The 27420-nt window shown below is 35.3% G+C and overlaps 1 protein-coding gene across 1 annotated transcript; it reads right to left on the reverse strand.

Annotated features, from left to right (window-relative positions):
* Window positions 1-9719: 9719 nt before the first annotated feature.
* Window positions 9720-27034, reverse strand: LOC138715822 (serine protease snake-like). Its single transcript, XM_069848919.1, has 7 exons — window positions 26911-27034; window positions 19219-19404; window positions 16798-16889; window positions 14397-14518; window positions 12720-12976; window positions 11167-11324; window positions 9720-11076 (listed from the first exon to the last, which is right to left on the reverse strand). Exons 1-7 carry the CDS (start codon window positions 26984-26986, stop codon window positions 10912-10914), a joined length of 1056 nt encoding a protein of 351 aa, XP_069705020.1. The 5' UTR covers window positions 26987-27034; the 3' UTR covers window positions 9720-10911.
* Between the last annotated feature and the right edge of the window lie 386 nt (window positions 27035-27420).

The following is a 27420-nucleotide window of genomic DNA, read 5'->3' on the forward strand; positions in this document are numbered from 1 at the left end:
TCCATTTTCGGCTTTTCTCCTTCCTTCAGTGGAGCAGCGTAACTCGGAGTGAGACAAGTGGCCAACAGGCTTGGACCTCACATAATTACTCAGTTTCTCTCAGCCCCGAACTCCCTTTACAAGGACGAGTTTTCGCGTACCTTTTAAATTTCTCCCCCCATTTCCCCTCGCTTCCAATTCAATTCGGCCGCTAAATTGCACCATATAAAAATTGGTATGAGTGCCTGTTTTACCCATATTTTCAACACACATGCATGATATTTTGGTACATCTATTCTATACTAATAATAAATCTGTAGCCGAATCTGGTAATTTTCGATTTTCCAAAAATAATTGGTCCTAACATATATAATTAACCACCCTGAAACCGAAAATCGCTTTTTTGAAATTTTTGTTTGTATGTCTGTCTGTCTGTCTGTCTGTCTGTATGTATGTTTGTTACCTTTTCACGCGATAATGGCTGAACGGATTTCGATGAAAATTGGAATATAAATTAAGTTCGTTGTAACTTAGATTATAAGCTATATGGCATTCAAAATATTATTTAAAAGGGGGTTTATAAGGGGGCCTGAATTAAATAAATCGAAATATCTCGCTTATTATTGATTACTATGAAAAATGTTACATAACAAACATTTCTTTAAAAATCATTTCCGATAAGTTTTAGTCTTTGAAAAATGTTGATAGGACTGATATTTAATGAGATAAATGAGTTTTAAAATTAAAATAACTGCCATCTAAGGCCGTGTAATGAAATAAACAAATGACTTCGTCTATAAGGGGCCTTGGTCAACAACAATCGAAAGCTATGAATCATAGCCTACAGAAAATGTTTCTGTGTTCGTATGAAGCAATATCGGAAGCTAAATTAACCGATTTGTATAATTAATTATTATTTCACCATTGGAAAGTGTAGTTTCTCTGTATGGACATAATGCTATAATGTTATTATAGTAACTTCTGAGTGAATTGAGAACAGGTAAGATTAAAATAGCTTCTTATGCACAGAAAACTTGATAGGCTATTCTGTGTATTCGTTTCCTGTATTTCTTAAAATAATGTTTATCTCAGAGAATTAACGACCAACGAGAGTGTATTGATTTAGTATGCAGTAATAATACGTTAGCCTAGCATTTCATTATTTTATAATCCAAATTTTAACTATGCTCAATTGAATCGAGCTAAAATACATAAAATACATATGCATTAAATGCAATGCAAAAAATTTGGGTAATGAGCCAAGCAGATTATGTTGCCCTGTTGTAAAATAAAATTTGTTCCTCCTGAGATTCAAGAGCCCCCATAATAAATTTAAAACTTACTTATCGGGGTACATCCGTTATCAACACACTTTTTATATAATATAATATAATATAATATAATATAATATAATATAATATAATTTAAGTTATTTAAGTTATTTGAAGGGTTCAGAACCATAGTGGGCCAAGCGCCATTTACTGAATACGTAGAAAACAAGAGTTAAAATTAAGTTATTGCCATAAATCAATGGAAACATATAACAAGTAAAATAAAGTATACACATTAAATGTAAATGATGTCAATGTTCATTGAACTATGGATGCATGTAATAAAAATTAAGAAACATGTTAAAGGAATTGTCATTGCACCAAATGAGTGCTCTGTGGACCAAAATGATTCCATTTTAATTATTTAAATATAATTTAAATTAAGTAACATATTAAACGATTTATCCTTCTATCAAACACGAATATTCCCTGGATCAAATGTCCTATTTTAATTATGTAATTACTTTATATTTATTTCTAACGGGTGCAGCGGAGCGCACGGGTACGGCTAGTTGCTTATATAATGTTACTTGTGTCCAATAGACAATGTTATTTGATGCACGGTACCGGTATCTATTTGTTTCATTTTCATAATTTGTCACTTATTCATCCCTTGAACCTTCGTGTGATCTTCAGTCATTATTATTATTATTATTATTATTATTATTATTATTATTATTATTATTATTATTATTATTTATTTATTTATTTATTTTTTTACAATGTTATATTTATTCGGATCAAATTTATACACACTTAAGGGACGAAATTAAATTCTTGCAATCATTTATTATCATAATACACTGTTCTCTTAAATTGACTGAGCATATTGGGAATTAAATCTATGGCTTTCCCAAAACACGCTATGAAATGTTTCACATGAAACAATTTTTATCTCGAAAAAGAAGCAAACATGAGCAAATTTGTACTTTTAAATAATAATAATAATAATAATAATAATAATAATAATAATAATAATAATAATAATAATAATAATTTTTATTAATTCTTAAATATTAAATGGCTTCGTGAAACCAACAGTGCATTAAAAATTAAACTTAGATTTGAAACATTCATTTAGAGAATAAAATGGTCTGGCGAGTAACCATTGTTAAATTTCCTGCTTGAATGCTGGAATTGTCAAATATCTGATATTTAGAGGCAGTATATTAAAATCCTTTAAACCGGTATATACATACATAACTACTGTATTCTGAATTATAGTCAATCTATGCAATCGTACATTACAAGTAAGGGCATTCCTTGTTTCGTAATTAATTAAACTTAACTGTTTGAAATATGTCAAAGAATAACACCCTGACATTACTGACGGTTCATCCTGTGTATTCATTACTGATTTAGTTACCAATTTACTTACTATTTCCATGGCCATGAAGTGACAGGATTGACGTGATCTGCTATAAAACGGAAGAATCACATCCTATGTGAAAGCAATAAACCTGCCTCTTCCGGTGAAGACAGGAAAACCACAGGACATCTCACTGAAGTAGGCTGTCTTGAAAAAAGAAAAAGACGTCTCTTAAACATCTCTATTGAAGTAATGTTCTAGGGAAATAGGAGCATGTAAGTTACATTTCTCTGAATCACTCTTATATTCTTTTCATTCAATGTTTCGTTTTACACGTACTCATCAATCACACGTCAGAAAATGCAGAGAGGAAGACATGTCAAAGACCCTATGGAGTTCCGTCTGTGACTATACGGAGTTTTGAGAAATTAGGTGAATGCACGAAAATGAATCACTAAAGTGAGACAGTCCGAAGGAGCTAAATGTTGATGATCTCTGATGACAGTAATCATTATTAATGTAAAATCATTTCATTATAAAATATCGGTACCCTATGTAGTTTTGCATCTCTTATAATACTTAAAGCTATTTTTAAACACTGTTAGCAAATACCTTACTATAATAATACCGGACAGCTAGCAGTTTTACGTGCGAACGACGATGGTGCTGCTATCTAGGCGGCCGGTATGGAGATACCCGCGAAACAAGCTGTAATCAACTGCAATGTATATTGTTGCTGGGCTAGTTAATAGTTTTATTAATTAGTGCTGTGTTAAAATGTCAGGGTGTATATATGCTGTTTATAATTGCTACAATTACAGAATTACAAATTGCTCCAAATCGTACTTTCGATATCCGAGAGTTCATAAAACTGAGTCAACAAAATTCTTTATTAGGCCTAATGCCTTTGTCTCTGTGTTGATAGAGCAATAAAAATTAGCTTTTTTATTTAGGCCTAATAAATGAATAGAAGTTAAAATATATTGCAAATTTTAAGGTTTTAGCAAATTAAGTTTTATTGTTGTCCACATGCCTTTACTAATTATTACAAGGATCAGATTACTACCATTTTTAGCTTTGCAGTTGTCAGCAATGCGTGTTTAAAGCGTTATTGTAAATTCATTCTTAATGTCAGAAATAATTTTCTCACTAAAGCAAAGAAAAAATACGCAACAATTAATTACGGAAAATAATATGAAGCATGCACTATTTCTTATAATATGCAGCTTTGATATATAATACTAGATTTAATAAACACATTGTGTATATCGAGCATTGTGAATATGTCGTACACAGTTCTTTGTCATTCATCTTTAGCGTAATATGACAGCGGCAATGTTCTTAGTGAGCACTCAAAGAGGTGATATAGCGGGCAATGCAGTCCACAGATTATACACGCACAATCACTGGTCACCTGGTGAAAACCTTTTCTAGTACAGATGCGGTAGTGAAAACCATGGATTGCTCCCCTTGTGTAATGGTGACGTAGCTCGAAGTTGGCTGCTTTCCATTCCTCGTTGTTCATCGCTGGGGTGCGGAAAAATGCAGGGTCAATTTCTGCGGCTTTCTGTGGTCGTTCGTCAAAAAACTTCGTACTGGCTGGGGTTGGTGTCAGGTTGTAGGTGGCCATTAAATCTTCTATGAAGGACGTTGTTCCTGCCAGCTGGTACACGAGTCGGGTTGGAGCGAACTTGGAGATGCAGAGTGTTCTTTTGTATAGCTTAATGAAAGTATGCTACTTTGTATTGTATATATTTGTATAGTTTTGGCCGATGAATTGTATATGCTTTAAATTGAATAGTAATCTATATAGCTCTACTGATAAATTGTTTGTGTTTGTAATTTGAAGTAGTTTGCATGATATGTATTATCAATTTCTGTATATCACAACTGGTTGAATTGTTTATGCCTTAAATTTAATTAAATTGTTTTGTATTATAATATAGCTCAACTTATGAATGATCGTTTGCGTTTGTAAATTTAATAATCTGATTGACTATGTATTGTATACTTTTAGTAGAGCCATCGATATAGCTCAGTCGGCAGACTCGCTGGGCTGCTGATCCGGAGCTGCGTTCGGGCTTGGGTTGGATCCCCCTTTGGACTTTGGTTTCTTCGGAGGTTTTCCCCAGCCGTGGGACTGAAGCCGGATGGTCTATGGCGAGTCCTTGGCATCAACCTCTTTGATTTGATTACCTGGTTGGGTTTTTCCGAGGTTTCCCCCACCGAAAAGCAAATGCCGGGTAATATTTTGGCGAATCCTCGGACCTCATCTCATCTCAATACATCTCGCCAAAATGTAAAAAAAAAAAAATTGTACAAAATTGTAAAAATTGTAGAAAATTACTAAATTGTAAAACTATAAAAATTTGTAAAAATTGTAATTGTAATATTGTAAAATGTTGACATGTTCCACATCTTAAAGCTTCATTGCTCATGTAAGATCTATGGAATAAAATGAATGAATGAATGAATGAATGAATGAATGAATGAATGAATGAATGAATGAATGAATGAATGAATGAATGAATGAATTAAGTATATCTGGACTTAGCCCTGTCCGAAGTTTTCAGGTTTTGGTAGCTCAGGTACGTCCATATTATCTCCATGGCATATGAAGCTACTGGTGCGACTTTGAGTTTGAACAATGCAATTGAGGTTCCGAGTGACAGGGACTTGAGGTTTCGTATCCCCATTGTGGCCTTGATTGCCGCGACTGTTCTATCCTCAATATGCCTGGTGAACGTGAATCCGGTTACTTGCAGGGTCGCCCCTAGATATTTGAAATATTTTACTATTTCGAGGGTTTGAGTTTCGCAGATAAACTTGTCCTTTCAGGATAATTTTCCTCCTTTTCGAAACTTCATTATTTTCGTCTTGTTTTGGTTTATCTGCATGTCGTTGTCCTGGGACCATACGACTAGATTGTTGATTGCCTCTTGGAGTGAGGTTCTGTTGTTGCTTAGCACAACCATATCATCTGCATACAGATACATTTTCACGTCTTGGGCAGCTTTGATATAAAATAACGTTACATTAAATACGGTACTATTCAACAGTTCTTAAGTGTTTCATATATTATTCCACATTAGTACATGTTTTAAACAATAGTCCGATTTCCGCTATGTTAATATTTGTATTTGTGGACGTAATTCCACGCCGCTCCGCTAGATGTCAAGTCCGCGATATTTCGCAGTCTACTTAATATACAGCTGTCCGGTAACATCATGCTTTCTTCACATGCTGCAAGAATACAATAATTTAAAACGGAAACTTCATTATAGTTAAGCACCATTACACGCTAGACTACTTAAAATACTTCGTACCATGACATTGCGGATTCAATACCATGATTCCAAATGGCCGCTGTCCGTAGAACATAATATCCTAATATAAACATTATATAAAATGAAGCATTACTTTTCTATGGTTTGGTTTTGGTTTCACTCTTTAGAAACGTTTTATTCAAATGATATATCCTGAAATTTCAACATCTACTATGTTAATTTCAATTTGGAAACCAAAATAACCATCAATATACAAAATATCAGTCAATAATACGAATAATAATGTTACTGATATGTAATAATATCATTAATATAATGTTACTAGCAACTAAAAATATTTCCATTGCTGACGTCTGCATTTCACCGAAACGGACGCCATTACTGATTACTTTTATATAAATCTAAAAAAAATGTGGAGTTAATTATGATAAGAAGGAAGACAGGCTAGTAAGGTAACAAAAATAAAAAATGTATACAAGCTATACTATGTTTTTTCCTGGGATTTAACACTTTCATAAGAAGTCTATGTATAAAAAAATGAAGAAATCATTTAATCAGTGCGCTGTGTTTAGAAATTAGCAGGCGTTAACAATTTGTGAAACAAGAGAACATAATAATTATGTTCTACGTATAAAAAATGAAGAAATAACTTAATCATGGGCCATGTTTAGAAATTAGCAGGCTTTTGACAATTTGTAGATAAAACAAGAGAACATCAGATTTGATTTAGTAACCATAAATTATTTATGGTTACTAAATCAAATCTGATGTTCTCTTGTTTTATCTACAAATTGTCAAAGCCTGCTAATTTCTAAACATGGCCCACGATTAAGTTATTTCTTCATTTTTTATACGTAGCCTTCCTATGGAAATGTTAAATTCCTATGTAAAATACCTAAAAAAAAAATGCATAGTGAGTAATAAATAAATACGTCAATCAGCAGAAATAAATAAGAACCGCATACTACTTCCATTTTATTCTTTGGTCTTAGCAGAAAATAGAACATTTAAAGATGAAATACTCAATCACAACATTATAATCACTGAACAAACTGTGATATCCAATTCTCATTCTGATGCCTGAATTTTCAAGAAATGATGTTATTCCTATTTACAGTTTAATAACCGAATATGATTGACCACAAGTACAAACCAGATATTTTCGAATTACCAAAAGATATTAAAAATAATACCGGTATCATACGAAATTCATCACGTAAAGGAAACATCAATTCTGCAGAGTCTTGAATCTATACTAATAATAAATCTGTAACCGAAATTTTTCTGGTAATTTTCGATTTTCCAAAAATAATTGGTCCTAACATATACAATTAACCACCCTGAAACCGAAAATCGCTTTTTTGAAATTTTTGTTTTTATGTCTGTCTGTCTGTCTGTCTGTATGTTTGTTACCTTTTCACGCGATAATGGCTGAACGGATTTCGATGAAAATTGGAATATATATTAAGTTCGTTATAACTTAGATTTTAGGCTATATGGCATTCAAAATACATTATTTAAAAGGGGGTTATAAGGGGGCCTGAATTAAATAAATCGAAATATCTCGCTTATTATTGATTTTTGTAAAAAATGTTACATAACAAAAGTTTCTTCAAAAATAATTTGCGATAAGTTTTATTCCTTGAAAAATTTTGATAGGACTGATATTTAATGAGATAAATGAGTTTTAAAATTAAAATAACTGCCATCTAAGGCAGTGTAATGAATTAAAAAACAAATGACTTCGTCTATAAGGGGCCTTGGACAGCAAGACTCGAAAGCTATGAAAGATAGCCTACAGAGAATGTTTCTGTGTTTATATGAAGTAATATCGGAAGCTAAATTAACCGATTTGTATAATTAATTATTATTTCACCACTGGAAAGTGTAGTTTCTCTAGATGGACATAATGCTATAATGTTATTACAGTAACTTCTGATATAATGTAATATAATATAATATAATATAATATAATATAATATAATATAATATAATATAATATAATATAATATAATATAATATAGTATGTAATGTAATATTATATAATATAATTTAAGTTATTTGAAGGGTTCACAACCATAGTGGGCCGAGCGCCATTTACTGAATACGTAGAAAACAAGGGTTAAAATTAAGTTATTACCATAATTCAATGGAAACCTATAACAAGTAAAATAAAATACACACATTAAATCTAAATGATGTCAATCTTCATTAAACTATGGTTGCATGTAATAAAAATTAATAAACAGGTTAAAGGAATTGTCATTGCACCAAACGAGTGTCTCTGGACCAAAATGATCGCATTTTAATTATTTGGATGCAATTTAAATTAAGTAACATAGTAAACGATTTATCCTTCTATCAAACACGAATGTTCCCTGGATCAAACGTCCTATTTTAATTGTGTAATTACTTTATATTTATTTCTAACGGGTGCAGCGGAGAGCACGGGTACGGCTAGTACTAATAATAAATCTGTAACCGATTTCCGATAAGTTTTATTCTATGCAAAATTTTGATAGGACTGATATTGAAGGATTACAAGACTTTTAAAATAACAATACAATACATTTTCACCGCCGCCTCAGATTATAGCGTTGTTGTTCCTGCAGTAACTCCTATGTGCAAAATATAAAATTTTTGAGTAGGAATAAAAAACACATTAATTTATTCATTCCATGGCAATGGTACATAGGAGATCGTGAATTCTTACATTTTCGAAAGAAAGAAATATAATTACATATCACTGTTTATGCTGTATCACTATTTGAGTTATTTGAAGGGTTCAGAACCATGGTGGGCCAAGCGCCATTTACTGAAGACGTGGCAAACAAGGGTTAAAATTAAGTTATTACCATAATTCAATGGAAACACATAGCAAGTAATATAAAGTATACACATTGAAACTAAATGATATGTCAATCTTCATTAAATTATGGTTGAATGTAATAACAATTAAGAAACATGTTAAAGGAATTGTTATTGCAACAAATGATTGCTCTCTGGACCAAAATGACCGCATTTTAATTATTTAAATAAGTAACATATTAAACGATTTATCCTTCTATCAAACACGAATGTTCCCTGGATCAAACGTCCTATTTTAATTATCTAATTACTTTATATTTATTTCTAACAGGTGCAGCGGAGCGCACGGGTACGGCTAGTAAAACAATAAAACAATTAGTGATTTATATTATGAAACAAGAAGGCAAATGGAAGTCCTACAAGAGTATGCATTATAAACAACAACGAAATCTGACTCATTGTGTACACAAATACAGAATGTCGTATTTCAAGATGTAGCATGACTTGTCAAGATCGTCATACTTTTGTGTCCGTTCTTCCGGTTGTTGAGGAACAAAGGGAAATAGGATCAAACATTAATACAACAGCAGTTCATTGTCATTCATAAAAAATTTATTACATTAAATAAATTACATAAATAAATAATTAGAAATACAAAATAAATAACACATAAGGTAATAAACAGTATTATCTAGTAATTTGAAATATCACCATATTTCTCTCAATCTATGTGTAGTAGATATTCATTTAACGCTGCCATGTTTAACATCTTTCAAAAGAAAAACATGGCAGTAACAAATGAAGAAATACTGGTGGAATATTGAGCAATGTTTTAATTATGAGGATGGAATATTAACGATCCGCTGCAATTACAAGTAAAAAAAATACGTATAAATCATAACTCTACACTTTCCTTCTCGGAAAGAAAGTAAATAAGAAGTTATCTTGGAACATAGAACGGGATATAAATCCTGTACAATCTAATTGACAACTACGCGAGGTAACAGAGCTACCGAATAACATTTGAGATATTTATATTTATGCCCTTTATCTAGGGTTACCATAGGTCCATCATAAGGCAAGAGAACTCTTCTTATAAAAAACAGAACACATTTTTAGACAAAAATACATTGGTATCACAGTACTTCATAAGATATATGGTATATATTCAGAGGAATATCGAACTATCAGACTTCAGTTAACAAATGGCAACAATGAAATAGAAAAAATGCTAATCTACCAGATTCTATACATCTTCATAAACTTGCTAATCTACCAGATTCTATACATCTTCATAAACTTATCACTTGTTTTTATATTGGCATACGAGTGATTGGCATTATGTGGTACAGAAACACACAAATTTAGACTGTCCGAATTTCAAGTAATCTAACCAAAACTATCTGTATCTAACATAGTGAAAGTTCCATGTTTAATTGGTTTGTCATGAACCTTCGGGTAAATTACTGAAAATATGTTTATTTCAATCTTAATCATTATATTCACCCAATGTTTCATTGTTGTCGTCTTCATTTTTGTGCCATGAATACTTTCTGGATGAAGAAATCTCCAGTAGCAACTTTTATTTTCCAAAAAAAAAATCTCCAGAAACAAAATCAGTTGAAATCCTTGCAATTTGTACTGCTCACATACTATACCTCATTGTTGCCAATTGCTGCCAACTAAAAAAATACTTCACGATAATAGCGCGAGCGTCAATGGCGCTTTTAGACACGTTCAAGACGCACTATAATCAGGGCGCGTTTCAAAATGAAACTCTTTCTCTGCAGCCAAAATAGAGTTAAATCCGCCCGGACACTTTTTTACCTAAAAAAAAAAATAAGACGTATGGTAACCCTATCTTTTCCCTGTAAAAGTAATGAAGTAAACCTTCCTCTATTCGTAATGAAATTTTGTAGGAGAAGGTACTTTGACTTATTCAGCTCTCGACTACTGAAAGCCGTGTCGTGTTAAAATAATCATTCACTCAAATATATGGCACATCGCACTGTGGGGATTCAAGAGTTATCTCTCATTTTTGAGTATACGTATAATTCTAATATAGAATACATAATTATGATAAAAGTTCTTCATACAGATTATCATGTCTGCTAGTTTCAGTGAACCATATTCAACTATTTTCTACGGTATTTCCAGTGTGGATCTGAGTCCCGCCACTGCCTTGTATATTGCTTCTTCATTTCCAGATCTCACTCTCTATCCAGTCCACGTACTTGTCCACGCGCGTATAGATTGCGGGAGTCGTGCCCCCACAGACCGAGGGCCCGTAGCTGGTGACGCCCACGACTAGGTAAGCGTTTGTCTCGGTGGTCTTCACCTGTAGTGGACCTCCAGAGTCGCCCTAGAAACCAAGTGATACACACGTTAGCGCTGCGAACGTAATTACATGTAATTACATGTGTGAGCCAAGTCAGGAGAGTAGGATACTTACGTTGCACGTGTCCATGTTGCCCTCTGGGTCGCCGGCACACATCATGCCCTCCTGCACGCCTTTGTTCACCTTCTTCTGGTTTACGTAGCTCGCATTGCACTTGTCATTGGGTACAAGGCTTAGCTGGGCATACTGTAGAATTGAACTCTTTGCAGATCCTGCAACAAAAGAAACAATTTTAGTTATATTTCTTGCTTGAGATGAAGACATCAATGAACTGTGATGCTCAGTGAAGCGAAATGAACGACTGTCGTAGTTGTTAGCACACTGGCTGGAAAGAGAAATTCCGAGTCAAAGTCGCTATCGATTTGAAACATTATCGTGTTACGAGGATTTCGCTTAGGAAACATTTGAAATAAAAGTAATTACACAAACGCATCTGAACTGGCCTGAATTTTCTAAAGCGTTTTTACTCAATGCAAAGGAGAAATGTGTAGCTAAATGTTTCAATTAGATTCAATTTTCAGTTCTGTATCTGTATTTATAATAACATTTTATATTTATAATAAAATTGATACATTTTTAAAAATACAATATGAAACGTAACTGACGTATATATCGATTACAACAATGACAGCATCCATAGATAATAAGGAAGGCTGTGGAATACCATATAAACTACAGTTCCACTATTTTCGTGTAGCCCTAGTATTGTTATTAATGGTGCAAAATAAAAGTATATGAATAATTTAAAATTAATTTATATTAAATAAAAATGTCAACATGTTATGAAACTAATCTCATGAAGATAGTTTTCCACCTCGCCATGTTTGCTAAAGTCCTCGGAAAACGACACAATTTCGTATCGATATTTCTTCTGCAGCCTAGTGTACAATATTTTCTTTCATACTCTGTCTTATTTAGTTATTAATTTTTTTTTTCGTTGTTGGTAACTCTATAGCATCTATTAGATGCTTTATGGTTGTGCTAACAGATGGACTTACTTGTCAACAATGTGACGCTGAAACGTGTGTTCAGGTTACTGCCCAGCGACAGTCCTGATGTATTTTTATATTTGTGATGTATAACTTGAGGCTTTCCCGGCATTTGATGTAGAATAACTCTTCTCGGGTTCTCAGCCAGGTGAGTTGGAGATTAGCTTCCAAGCTTTCGACGGCTAGCTCTGCCATCTTCTTCGTCCCTGAAGAAGATGGCAGAGCTAGCCGTCGAAAGCTTGGAAGCTAATCTCCAACTCACCTGGCTGAGAACCCGAGAAGAGTTATTCTATATTTGTGATAATTGGTTAATTAATATTAACCCGGCACACTCACAATCACACTCACATCCATACAAATTTCCAGACTCTAGACACCCAGGGAATTCCTCTTCAAGAAAAAAAAAATATTAGTATAATTAATTTTAAAGAGGTATACATAAGAGAATATTGAAAACAAATGAGAAACTGTTGTCGGATGGAGAACATTGATTTTGTTGATTATCAAGTAGGTCGTGAGCGTTGTCTTTGAGACAATGAAATTGAAATTGTTTTCTGAATCAGTCGTGGGCACACAAATTTCGAGCTGTTAGCAAAGGAAAATAGATGTAGTACTCACGCGTGCTGGTGGTGGCGCCCCAGCCCGTGATCTCGAGCACGGTGTCGGGCAGCTCCGACTTGGTGTACAGACAGGCGGGCTGCACGGTCTCCGAGAACTTGACGGGGCGGTCCAGCTCGATGAGAGCCAGGTCGTCGTACGCGGTGAATGTCGAGTACTGGGGGTATTTGCGCCAATCCTTCACGTGGTACGTCTGCGCCATGAAGCCAGGATCCTGGAGGTTCACTGTCCCAAGCAGCACCTTCACCGGTGGTTTCCTGCGCAGAGACACAGCGATGGTGAATTCAAGAGTTGGCCCAACTGTGGAGATTTCCCTCCAAGGAAAAATCAATCAATTTCACTCTTAAATAACTAACATATTGAAGCACGCTCAAATATTAATTTTTCTTGTATATATTTGGTGAATAATCACTATTCATGCAATAAATCGCCTGTCATATCATAATAACACAGGGTGTCTCAGAAACAAACCGACAAGATTTTCTGAAATGTTAATTAAAAGAATACACACACAACAGCAAAAGACTTTAGTCTTCTATAGTCCCGTCGCTCTAATTTCCGGCAGCCAATCGCGTTGCAGGTCAGTTACATTTAAACGTGTGCCTCTTGTGATTCGCTGAGGAAAACGTTATTCATTTCTTAAGGCTCAATAAATACTTAATATAATCGCCCGCTCTTTCGTTGGGGTTCGCAGAAAGCACACGAGGACGTTATTTGCCGCTCAATTATTTGCTGAATTACAATGCGTTTGATTTATTATCATAGGAGCTACGACATGATAATGTTTAACGGTGTGGCAAATAGATCCCTCGTCCGGTAGCTCGGCAACGAAAGAACAAAAATGGCGAACGATACTACATACCTAGACTTTATAGAGCCTTCACTTTCTAAGACGTAAGCAAAGAGGAGGAGTCACGCCGGGAATAACAGCGTCGCGACTATAAATGACATCGAACTGTTCAACTTCTAACTTGCCGAAGAATCAGAGAACAGCTCTCCATATACTGCCTAATCACTCTGAGTTGCGTTGATTTTGTATAATTTCATGTATTAAGAGTGAAAATAATTTGAGCGAAAAGAAACAAAACACCGGGTATGTATTTCCTACAAATAAAACATAGACCTACCCTTTCCCTAATTTAAGCCTTTTAGGGATGTCTTTTTTATTATTAGAACTGGGCTTCAACAAATTCACAGAATGGTAACTTGAAAAATATTTAAAATAGAACTCTGGAGTTTTCACTGGAATATATCTTTACTCTGTGGATATTACCACAATTAATTTGTCGATAAAATTTTTAGGCACTCTGGACATGAGGTTATTAAAAATTAGGATTCACCAAAATAAATTTTAAAGCTTTCAATTAAATTTATAAAAAATAGCTACCACAACTAGAGCGCTGGACTTATAATACTGCGGACCCGAGTTCGATCTCTGGCTAACTTGTGTTGGGCAAGTCTGCTGTCTGGGTAACACAGGGGTTTTCTCCGGGAGCTCCGGTTGCCCTGTGCCATCCCAATCCCAACAATATCCATCACCGCATTTCATCGCGGCATAGACCGGCCTCCTATATCGCACTCTGGGCAACGATTAGCCTACTTCGTTCCTCAACAGATTCATTTTGCTTTATAATCCGTAGCAGAATTGTAGGGAGGCATAAGGAAAGCTGTACTCACGTCCTGGTGGTGGGCACGACGCAGTGAGCGGCCGTCAGCACGTAACGGTCGCTGATGAGGGAGCCGCCACAGTTCCAGGCTATCCCACCAGGCTGCGAAGAATCTACGTAACCCAAAGCGGCCTGCACAACATAAGAAAGAGTGTTGGTGTTTAAATACAGTACACAAGCTACTACAAGTTGTTTTTTAACCTGCATAGTAATAATAATAATAATAATAATAATAATAATAATAATAATAATAATAATAATAATAATAATAATAATAATAATCACTGATGAACTGTTAAGTTATTTCAACAAATTATAACTACTTCATTGTGTTAATATTATAAATTTTGGTGTTATGTAACCTGAATCATTAGTTTCGGCGTTGTTTGTATCATCCTCTGTTGAAATAACTTAACAGTTCATCAATGATTATATAAGACAAGTGTTAAAAGAGTGTATCTAAAAATGAAGAGTAATAATTTATTTCGTTCTGATTATACACATGACGTATGTAATTATAACACTCGAAGGAGCAAAAACTCGTGCTCGGGTGCAGTTTGTGTGTATCAAAATGTTTAATATCGAATGCTTAGTGAGATTTTTTCAATTAAATTCACAGAAAAACTCTACAAGCCGTAAAATTTATGAAAATGATAAGAACTACTTCATTTTTCGCGAATGAATACATTTGTTTTTCCGCGCATTTCTAAGTTGGGCATGTGTAGAATTCCGAAGGCCGTCAAAAGCTGCATTGTTATAGCGTATTTAAATATTACCAAATGAAAGTAGATATGCAATATACCAGAACAGCAAATTTTTGGGCAGTTGAAAAGACTTCCTGAATAAAATTAACGTATTTTGCTAAATTTAATTATTTCTTCTTCTTTTTATAAGGCAAGATAAGTGGTTTGTAAAACCTTGCCGAATTTCTATTTTCATTGACTCCATGAAAAGAAGAACTGCAGGCAGGAAGTACTGTCTCAAAAGCATTGTCAATTAGCTATTTTCGTACATTCCACAAAATTAAAAACCACAGGCAGGTTAGGTGGTCTCCGACATCTACTCAATTTTTTATTTTCGTGAAGATTGAAGACTTTTAATAAATCTTGAAGACTATTGCAGGAGGTTTATGAGAGCTGATACTGGTTAAGGGAAGATTGAAAGCCCTACGGTACCTTACCATTTTTGAAAAGCCAATGCCCCACTATCTCTGAAATTATTGGGTTTAAAAATGTGAATTTTTTTTACAGAAAGGTTATTGAATACACTGATCAAGAATTTTTTAATATCGATTAGAATAAATATATAATTTTTATAGACCTATTTTTTTAACAAAATTTAAGATATTTTATTTGTTCAAAGATAAAATATTTAAGAAAATTTAATAATGTAGATCCACAACATCAGACATCGCAGTGCTGTCTGAATTGTGTGGTAAAAATTCATGAAAATGTACATAATAATTTTTGAGAAATTGGAGAACATAATATGTTGAAAAAATTACTTTTGAGAAAATCGTATTTAAAGTAAACTTTAGTTAAAAATAGAAATGTACAAATCTTTTTAAAAATTATTTTAAAATAAATACTGCAATACTTTAATAAATTAAACGTCAAATTAAGCAGAATTTATTTTATTTTAGTAGGTTATTTTACGACGCGTTATCAACAGCTTAGGTTATTTAGCGTCTGAATGAGATGAAGGTGATAATGCCGGTGAAATGAGTCCGGGGTCCAACACCGAAAGTTACCCAGCATTTGCTCATATTGGGTTGAGGGAAAACCCCGGAAAAAACCTCAACCAGGTAACTTGCCCCGACCGGGAATCGAACCCGGGCCACCTGGTTTCGTGGCTAGACGCGCTAACCGTTACTCCACAGGTGTGGACTTAAGCAGAAGGTAAAAGTCAAAATTTCAAAATTTGTCAGTTAGGCTCTTGACTACTATAACATTTCCTCAAGAAAAGAAATGCCTACGCTAATATTTAAAAAAATATATTACAGTAAATTCAATACTGTTACAGTAAATATTGGAATGTATGAATAAAACGAATACCAAATTAGACAGAAAGATTTTTTTTAAATTGTTTTATTTAACGACGCTCGCAACTGCAGAGTTTATAGCAGCGTCGCCGGTGTGCCGGAATTTTGTCCCGCAGGAGTTCTTTTACATGCTATCAAATCTACTGACATAAGCCTGTCGCATTTAAACAAATGCCACCGACCTCGGCCGGGATCGAACCCGCAACCTCGAGTATAGAAGGCCAGCGCTATAGCGACTACGCTACCAAGGACGACAGATAGAAAGATCCACGTAATATTCAGACAGTGCAAAAAATAAAAAATTCAATACTTGTCAGTTAGGAACTTCAAGCCACCCCTTACAGACTAGGCAGCGATATATTGCACTCACCATGTGGGGGTAGTCTCCGGGGGCGGCGTCCTTGCCGTTCTTGATGAAGGGATTGACACGGAGGGGCAGCTCGTTCTGGTACTCCCGACAAGCTGCAACACGCACAACACACTCATCAACAAGCGACTAGAGCTAGACGACCTCGACATTCCGAGGGTTCACGGCCACCTGGATTTGACTGCGCCGTCATACATCACAATGGGGAAGCCCCTCCAGGCCTCGAAACCTCTCCTCCTACTTCCCAAAACAGTTGGCGCTTCCAAGATTTATTACGTTCTGATACTACAAAATCTATCTTTAACTACCCATAAAATTTGACATCAAAATTCTCTCAGAATAAAATGAAAGTTTCTTCTTAACATTTCGATATTTAATAGAACTAACGCATTTTATAACACAAAGCGATGGAAGACAAGGAAACTGTTATGGCTATCCTACATAAATTTGTAACAAAAAAGGTAGTTATGCATTTCCTACGCAACTTGTAACATAAATAACAGTTCCTGTTCTCTTGTACAAACTTTTAACAAAAAGAGCAAGTTACGGACCCATTGCACAGATTAATATCACAAAGAATCAGTTATGATTCTTTTGCACAAATGTGTAACTCGAGAGGCAATTACGGATTTGTTACAAATAATTGTAATACAATAAATAATTACGGAGCTCTTCTACTAACTTTTAGAACAAAGAGTCTGTTACGCAAATTCGAAACACTAAAGAGTGTTAGACAAACTTGTAAAGGAGAGAAGTTAAGAAATGTTTTGCACAAGCACTGGGGGCGTTACGACCGCTTGCACAACACAAGGGACAGTTTGGAACCTCTTGCACAACCTTGTACACAAGAAACAGTTTTGAACCTCTTGCACAACCTTGTACACAAGAGACAGTTTCGAGCCTCTTGCACAACCTTGTACACAAGGAACAGTTTTGAACCTCTTGCACAATCTTGTACACAAGGAACAGTTTCGAACCTCTTGCACAATCTTGTACACAAGGAACAGTTTTCAACCTCTTGCACAACCTTGTACACAAGGAACAATTTTGAACCTCTTGCACAACCTTGTACACAAAAGACAATTCTGAACCTCTTGCACAACCTTGTACACAAGGGACAGTTTTGAACCTCTTGCACAACCTTGTACACAAGGGACAGTTTTGAACCTCTTGCACAACCTTGTACACAAGGAACAGTTTTGAACCTCTTGCACAACCTTGTACACAAGGAACAGTTTTGAACCTCTTGCCCAACCTTATACACAAGGAACAGTTTTGAACCTCTTGCACAACCTTGTACACAAGGAACAGTTTTGAACCTCTTGCCCAACCTTATACACAAGGAACAGTTTTGAACCTCTTGCACAACCTTGTACACAAGGAACAGTTTTGAACCTCTTGCACAACCTTGTACACAAGGAACAGTTCTGAACCTCTTGCACAACCTTGCACACAAGGAACAGTTTCGAACCTCTTGCACAACCTTGTACACAAGGAACAGTTTTGAACCTCTTGCACAACCTTGTACACAAGGAACAGTTTTGAACCTCTTGCACAACCTTGTACACAAGGAACAGTTTTGAACCTCTTGCCCAACCTTGTACACAAGGAACAGTTTTGAACCTCTTGCACAACCTTGCACACAAGGAACAGTTTTGAACCTCTTGCACAACCTTGTACACAAGGAACAGTTTCGAACCTCTTGCACAACCTTGCACATAAGAGACAGTTACAAACCTCTTGAACAATCTTGTACACAAGGGGCAGTCACGGACCTCTTGCATAAATTTGTAACACAAGAAACAGTTGTGCGCTTTTTATACAAATTTGTAACAAACAGTTATGGAATTCTTACACAAACTTGTGGAACAAAGAGTCAGTTACGGACATCTTACACAAATTCGTAACACTGAAGACAGTCACGGCTCTCTTCCACAGACTTACAGGAAAGAGAAGTTATGAATCTTTTGCACAACCACAGGGGATTTACGGACTTCTTTTACTACAACCTTGTACACAAAGACATTTACGAATTTCCTGTAGATATGTGCATACACGAAACAGTTACGAATATTTTGCACAAGTTTATAGCATAAGAGACAGTTACAGTACGCACAAATTTGTAATGCATGAGACAGTTACGAACATCTTGCATAAATTTGTAGCACAAGAGACAGTTATGGAACTTTTACACAAATTTGTGACAGAACGGTTACAGAGTTTTTACACAAACTTTTTACTGGTTTCTTGGAAAATTTTGAAATAAAAAAGTCAGTTGCGACTCTCCTGCATTATCTACATTGCAGTGTCCTCACCTGACTGACTCCGAATTCCCAATAATGCCATTAAATAATTTCCCTCTCTCTCTTCAGTTTCATAACCGAAATTCAGCTCAAGTAGCTGGTCAGATGCGAAGTCACTTACCTATCTCGCTCTTGCGCATGCTTTGGGACATCTCGTCGTCGCAACAAACGACCTCATCGAAGCCCTTGAAGCTGCATCGCGTGGGTTTGGTTCCCGACATGCGTAGTGCAGTCATTGCAGGTTTGCACTGGTTCAGCGGCTTGCAGATCCCTCTGCGGCCGCCCCCCACCCTGCAGACGTCACCCTCTGGAACACACACACACACACCCTTCTAAGACGATTGCATATTTTCATTACAAAGTTGTGTGCCATTCAACAGTTACTGAGTTATTTATCATGCTTTTCTGTTCACTGTTTATTTGATTGAACTGCTATGCTGAAGACAAAAATGAATGAAATTGTTTAATATCCATGGAAACAAAAAGATAAACTTAAGTTTTCTGGAATGTACACAAAAACGCATTTTTATAATCCTAAAAATTAGACATTTGGCTTCATTATTATTTTGTAAGTTAATGACACGCATTACAATTAATTTTGCACAAACTACACAAATAATTATATTTGTATAGCAATCCTTTATAGCGGGATTTATAACTGATACAGATAATGATGAAATCGCTTATGACATTCTAACCAAAACGAGACATATTTCATGGGCATGAACCCACGAGTAGCTACCTACAAAAATCATATTTAAAACTGTGAAAAGCAGGTAACCCTATTAGAAAATTCGAGCAGCACTATACAGTAAATACAATCTTGCATGGTTTTTGAATTGTGATGCTTGTGACGGGAAACTCATTCTGACTCTACAATGAGGGCCATAATAACGGGTGAGTACAAAGTTACGCCCGATTTCTATTCATGCAAGAAAATCCCGTCTACAAGGATTAGTAGTACTATTATTAATGTTATTATTTTGTGAAGCTGTTGATAATTGTGAGTAGAGGCCTTACTGTGCCATGGTCATGCTTATGGTTAAGGTTCGTTTCAAATAACCATGCAGTTGAAATAAATAAATCAAAGAATGAATAAATAAATATATAAATAAATATATATATAAATAAATGGAATGAATGAATGGAATGAATGAATCAAGGAAGGAACGAACGAATGAATCAATCAATAAATGAATCAATGAATGAATGAAAGAATGAATGAATGAAAGAATGAAATAATGAATGAATGAAAGAATGAATGAAAGAATGAACGAACGAATGAATGAATGAAAGAATGAATGAAAGAATGAAAGAATGAACGAATGAATGAATGAACGAATGAACGAATGAATGAAGGAATGAATGATTAATGAATCAATGAATGAATGATCAATGAATCAATGAAAGAAAGAAAGAATGAATCAATGAATGAATGAAAGAATGATTGAAAGAATGAATGAATGAAATAATTATTGAAAGAATGCATGAAAGAATGAATGAATGAATGAATGAATGATTGAAAGAATGCATGAAAGAATGAATCAATGAATGAATGAAAGAATGAAAGAATGATTGAAAGAATGCATGAAAGAATGAATCAATGAATGAATGAAAGAATGAATCAATGAATGAATGAAAGAATGATTGAAAGAATGAATGAATGAAAGAATGCATGAAAGAATGAATCAATGAATGAATGAAAGAATGATTGAAAGAATGAATGAATGAAAGAATGATTGAAAGAATGAATGAATGAAAGAATGATTGAAAGAATGAATGAATGATTGAAAGAATGCATGAATGAATGAATGATTGAAAGAATGCATGAAAGAATGAATGAATGATTGAAAGAATGCATGAATGAATGAATGATTGAAAGAATGCATGAAAGAATGAATCAATGAATGAATGAAAGAAAGAAAGAATGAATCAATGAATGAATGAAAGAATGATTGAAAGAATGAATGAATGAATGAAAGAATGATTGAAAGAATGAATGAATGATTGAAAGAATGAATGAATGATTGAAAGAATGAATGAATGATTGAAAGAATGAATGAATGATTGAAAGAATGCATGAAAGAATGAATGAATGATTGAAAGAATGCATGAAAGAATGAATGAATAATTGAAAGAATGCATGAAAGAATGAATGAATGATTGAAAGAATGCATGAAAGAATGAATCAATGAATGAATGAAAGAAAGAATGAATCAATGAATGAATGAAAGAATGATTGAAAGAATGAATGAATGAAAGAATGATTGAAAGAATGAATGAATGAAAGAATGATTGAAAGAATGAATGAATGAAAGAATGATTGAAAGAATGAATGAATGATTGAAAGAATGCATGAATGATTGAAAGAATGCATGAAAGAATGAATGAATGAATGATTGAAAGAATGCATGAAAGAATGAATGAATGAATTGTTTTCTGTCAAAGAATGCCACAGTACGAATACTTCGATCCAAAAGCTTTCGGTCATAATATGTTAACAGAGATATTCGATTCGCTTTTCTGTTTAAATATTACATATTATCTTTGTTGAGGTAAAATTAAAACTGCAGCCTCTTATGAAACGCGCTACAGATCTTGAAACATTTTCGCCCGCGACTTCATTATGTCCCTCACTGTACATTTGTAACTTGTACAGAAAAGTAAAATTTTTATGACAAACAGCTACTTTGACTCTAATTCTATGGTTACGGCAATTTTGCAAAGTGAATATTTGATCATTAAATGTGTTTCTTAACAAATTTTCGATCATAGTTTATTATGTAGGCCTAAATAATACTGAAAACCTCCGAATAATGCTGTCGGAGGGCATATTACTTAAGAATATCTTTTAGTGCTTCGTCTCACGCAAACAAAATTTCAAGAAAGAAAAAAAAAACGGAAAATGATTCACGAAAAGTCACCGTTTTAAACATTTTTTTCAAATTAATACAGTTCAATTTTTAATGAAAAATATTGTATTTCTAGTACATAATGGGTTGAACAAACTCATAGATATTGAATATAAACAAAACTTTTCAACAGAAGAAATCGCTGTAAGATCACAGACAGATGACATACCGAAAAACACTTCGGTATGAGGAGTGCAGACAATGTGTATTTCCGTGAAAATTTTGTTATTGATATTTTTAAGCATCACAATACGCTCATCAAACTTTGTGCAAGAAGAAGGTAAAATCTAAAACGTGAGTCAGTGTTCTGCAGAGACATCTGTCCGCAGAACAGGAAGCTTTGAGAGACGAAAAACAGCTGACCGTTAATTTTGCCACACAGATTCACTTCCCTCTTGACGAGAGACAGAGCTATAATTTGTACCGCCCATCGGCTGGGTTTGAATTCGCGAACTTCTAATCAAGTGTCAGTCACGGCATCGCACGCAGTAAAGAACTGCCATTGCTGGAGCGAAGACGTCAATTGTTTCGGAACTATTTCCGAAATGTGACCGGAAGAGACTTGTAATCTTCCTCAAATCGCCGTCGCCACAATATATCAAACCACAACGAAATATTCTGATTTGTCATCATTCGTTGCTTTGTCACGTGCAGCCAGTGTCCTTCAATTCGGTTCTTAACTAATTATTAGCACAAAGAACTTCAACACTTTGATAAAAAGGAAATATTACTTCGTCATCAATGATCTGTCAGTACACACGCAGAATGACCACTTTCACTGTTAGACACAAGGTTCGCATTCCCTGCACCTCATTGCAACATCATGTCCAAATTCCATTAGAGTTAACTTGCTCCTTGGTCTCCTCGACGACTCTTCCCTTGTTTATGTCCAGTCCATTGCGAAAGCCACAAATCCAACCATTTGTCTGAACTAAAATCTTGACTAGAAAGTAAGACATCTTTACATCCAAGAATGCAGGAATAAGTTCATATATTTATAACAGCGATTCAACTGTTTAGTATTAATTAATGTGATGCACACAGTTCGTTACTAGGGAAGATGTGCATAGCAACGGATTCTTATGCCAGTCCATCTAACAATGCGGAACAAGTTGCTGTCGTTATAACAGCGATTCAACTGTTTAGTATTAATTAATGTGATACACACAGTTCGTTACTAGGGAAGATGTGCATAGCAACGGATTCTTATGCGAGGCAATCTAACAATGCAGAACAAGTTGCTGTCGTTGTAACAGCGATTCAACTGTTTAGTATTAATTAATGTGATACACACAGTTCGTTACTAGGGAAGATGTGCATAGCAACGGATTCTTATGCGAGGCCATTTAACAATGCTGGAACAAATTACTGTCGTTATAACAGAGATTCAACTGTTTAGTATTAATTAATGTGATGCACACAGTTCGTTACTAGGGAAGATGTGCATAGCAACGGATTCTAATTCAAGTCCATTTAACAATGCTGGAACAAATTACTGTCGTTATAACAGAGATTCAACTGTTTAGTATTAATTAATGTGATGCACACAGTTCGTTACTAGGGAAGATGTGCATAGCAACGGATTCTAATTCAAGTCCATTTAACAATGCTGGAACAAATTACTGTCGTTATAACAGAGATTCAACTGTTTAGTATTAATTAATGTGATGCACACAGTTCGTTACTAGGGAAGATGTGCATAGCAACGGATTCTAATTCAAGTCCATTTAACAATGCGGGAACAAATTACTGTCGTTATAACAGAGATTCAACTGTTTAGTATTAATTAATGTGATGCACACACTTCGTTACTAGGGAAGATGTGCATAGCAACGGATTCTAATTCAAGTCCATTTAACAATGCGGGAACAAATTACTGTCGTTATAACAGAGATTCAACTGTTTAGTATTAATTAATGTGATGCACACAGTTCGTTACTAAGGAAGATGTGCATAGCAACGGATTCTAATTCAAGTCCATTTAACAATGCGGGAACAAATTACTGTCGTTATAACAGAGATTCAACTGTTTAGTATTAATTAATGTGATGCACACAGTTCGTTACTAGGGAAGAGAAGCATAGCAACGGATTCTAATTCAAGTCCATTTAACAATGCGGGAACAAATTACTGTCGTTATAACAGAGATTCAACTGTTTAGTATTAATTAATGTGATGCACACAGTTCGTTACTAGGGAAGAGAAGCATAGCAACGGATTCTAATTCAAGTCCATTTAACAATGCGGGAACAAATTACTGTTGTTATAACAGTGATTCAACTGTTTAGTATTAATTAATGTGATGCACACAGTTCGTTACTAGGGAAGAGAAGCATAGCAACGGATTCTAATTCAAGTCCATTTAACAATGCGGGAACAAATTACTGTCGTTATAACAGCGATTCAACTGTTTAGTATTAATTAATGTGATGCACACAGTTCGTTACTAAGGAAGATGTGCATAGCAACGGATTCTTATGCGAGGCAATCTAACAATGCAGAACAAGTTACTGTCGTTGTAACAGCGATTCAACTGTTTAGTATTAATTAATGTGATACACACAGTTCGTTACTAGGGAAGATGTGCATAGCAACGGATTCTTATGCAAGTCCATCTAACAATGCGGAACAAGTTGCTGTCGTTGTAACAGCGATTCAACTGTTTAGTATTAATTAATGTGATACACACAGTTCGTTACTAGGGAAGATGTGCATAGCAACGGATTCTTATGCGAGGCAATCTAACAATGCAGAACAAGTTACTGTCGTTGTAACAGCGATTCAACTGTTTAGTATTAATTAATGTGATACACACAGTTCGTTACTAGGGAAGATGTGCATAGCAACGGATTCTTATGCAAGTCCATCTAACAATGCGGAACAAGTTACTGTCGTTGTAACAGCGATTCAACTGTTTAGTATTAATTAATGTGATACACACAGTTCGTTACTAGGGAAGATGTGCATAGCAACGGATTCTTATGCAAGTCCATCTAACAATGCGGAACAAGTTACTGTCGTTGTAACAGCGATTCAACTGTTTAGTATTAATTAATGTGATACACACAGTTCGTTACTAGGGAAGATGTGCATAGCAACGGATTCTTATGCGAGGCAATCTAACAATGCAGAACAAGTTGCTGTCGTTGTAACAGCGATTCAACTGTTTAGTATTAATTAATGTGATGCACACAGTTCGTTACTAGGGAAGATGTGCATAGCAACGGATTCTAATTCAAGTCCATTTAACAATGCTGGAACAAATTACTGTCGTTATAACAGAGATTCAACTGTTTAGTATTAATTAATGTGATGCACACAGTTCGTTACTAGGGAAGATGTGCATAGCAACGGATTCTAATTCAAGTCCATTTAACAATGCTGGAACAAATTACTGTCGTTATAACAGAGATTCAACTGTTTAGTATTAATGAATGTGATGCACACAGTTCGTTACTAGGGAAGATGTGCATAGCAACGGATTCTTATGCGAGGCAATCTAACAATGCAGAACAAGTTGCTGTCGTTGTAACAGCGATTCAACTGTTTAGTATTAATTAATGTGATACACACAGTTCGTTACTAGGGAAGATGTGCATAGCAACGGATTCTTATGCGAGGCAATCTAACAATGCAGAACAAGTTGCTGTCGTTGTAACAGCGATTCAACTGTTTAGTATTAATTAATGTGATACACACAGTTCGTTACTAGGGAAGATGTGCATAGCAACGGATTCTTATGCGAGGCAATCTAACAATGCAGAACAAGTTGCTGTCGTTGTAACAGCGATTCAACTGTTTAGTATTAATTAATGTGATGCACACAGTTCGTTACTAGGGAAGATGTGCATAGCAACGGATTCTTATGCGAGGAAATCTAACAATGTGGAACAAGTTGCTGTCGTTATAACAGCGATTCAACTGTTTAGTATTAATTAATGTGATGCACACAGTTCGTTACTAGGGAAGATGTGCATAGCAACGGATTCTTATGCGAGGAAATCTAACAATGTGGAACAAGTTGCTGTCGTTATAACAGCGATTCAACTGTTTAGTATTAATTAATGTGATACACACAGTTCGTTACTAGGGAAGAGAAGCATAGCAACGGATTCTTATGCGAGGCAATCTAACAATGTGGAACAAGTTGCTGTCGTTATAACAGCGATTCAACTGTTTAGTATTAATTAATGTGATGCACACAGTTCGTTACTAGGGAAGATGTGCATAGCAACGGATTCTTATGCGAGGCAATCTAACAATGCAGAACAAGTTGCTGTCGTTGTAACAGCGATTCAACTGTTTAGTATTAATTAATGTGATGCACACAGTTCGTTACTAGGGAAGATGTGCATAGCAACGGATTCTTATGCGAGGAAATCTAACAATGTGGAACAAGTTGCTGTCGTTATAACAGTGATTCAACTGTTTAGTATTAATTAATGTGATGCACACAGTTCGTTACTAGGGAAGATGTGCATAGCAACGGATTCTTATGCGAGGCAATCTAACAATGCAGAACAAGTTGCTGTCGTTGTAACAGCGATTCAACTGTTTAGTATTAATTAATGTGATGCACACAGTTCGTTACTAGGGAAGATGTGCATAGCAACGGATTCTTATGCGAGGCAATCTAACAATGCGGAACAAGTTGCTGTCGTTATAACAGCGATTCAACTGTTTAGTATTAATTAATGTGATACACACAGTTCGTTACTAGGGAAGAGAAGCATAGCAACGGATTCTTATGCAAGTCCATCTAACAATGCGGAACAAGTTGCTGTCGTTATAACAGCGATTCAACTGTTTAGTATTAATTAATGTGATGCACACAGTTCGTTACTAGGGAAGATGTGCATAGCAACGGATTCTTATGCAAGTCTGCCCTGAGCTGTACTCACCGTAGAGGACAGGTGGCATGCAGGCTGCTAGGCCCAGCAGTGTGGTCACCAGCGTAATCAGTCTCAGCAGCGCCATGGTTGTTCAGTGTTGTTCTGTGATTCAAACTGCGCGAGTAGCCGCCTTATAAGCGCGCGCTCGCACGCGAGGAGGGGGAGGCCAGACTGTCGGAAGTGTCGCCCACCGTCTAGGCGCTCTTCCGGCGCAACGCAACCCGGAACACAGGAGTTGATCCATCTTCATTGCGAGCCCAACACTCATGACCCACTGCCTGCAGCTTCTCGCGGACGTTAAGAAAGACAACCGAGAAGGGGAAAGATCTATTTAAAAAAAAAAAAGTGTACGCGATGTCACGACGACGTTGCTAGGGGTTCCGAGGTTCATCAAACAAAAATGTGAGCTCCAAGTTTGTTAGTCACTTGTCTCACGCTGAGGAATATTGGTCCACGTAAGAGACTTCGATAATCTGAGGTTTTATGACGTTTTATCAACATCTTAGGTTATTTAACGTC

Source organism: Periplaneta americana, chromosome 15 (assembly GCF_040183065.1).
Source record: "Periplaneta americana isolate PAMFEO1 chromosome 15, P.americana_PAMFEO1_priV1, whole genome shotgun sequence".
Taxonomy (NCBI): domain Eukaryota; kingdom Metazoa; phylum Arthropoda; class Insecta; order Blattodea; family Blattidae; genus Periplaneta; species Periplaneta americana.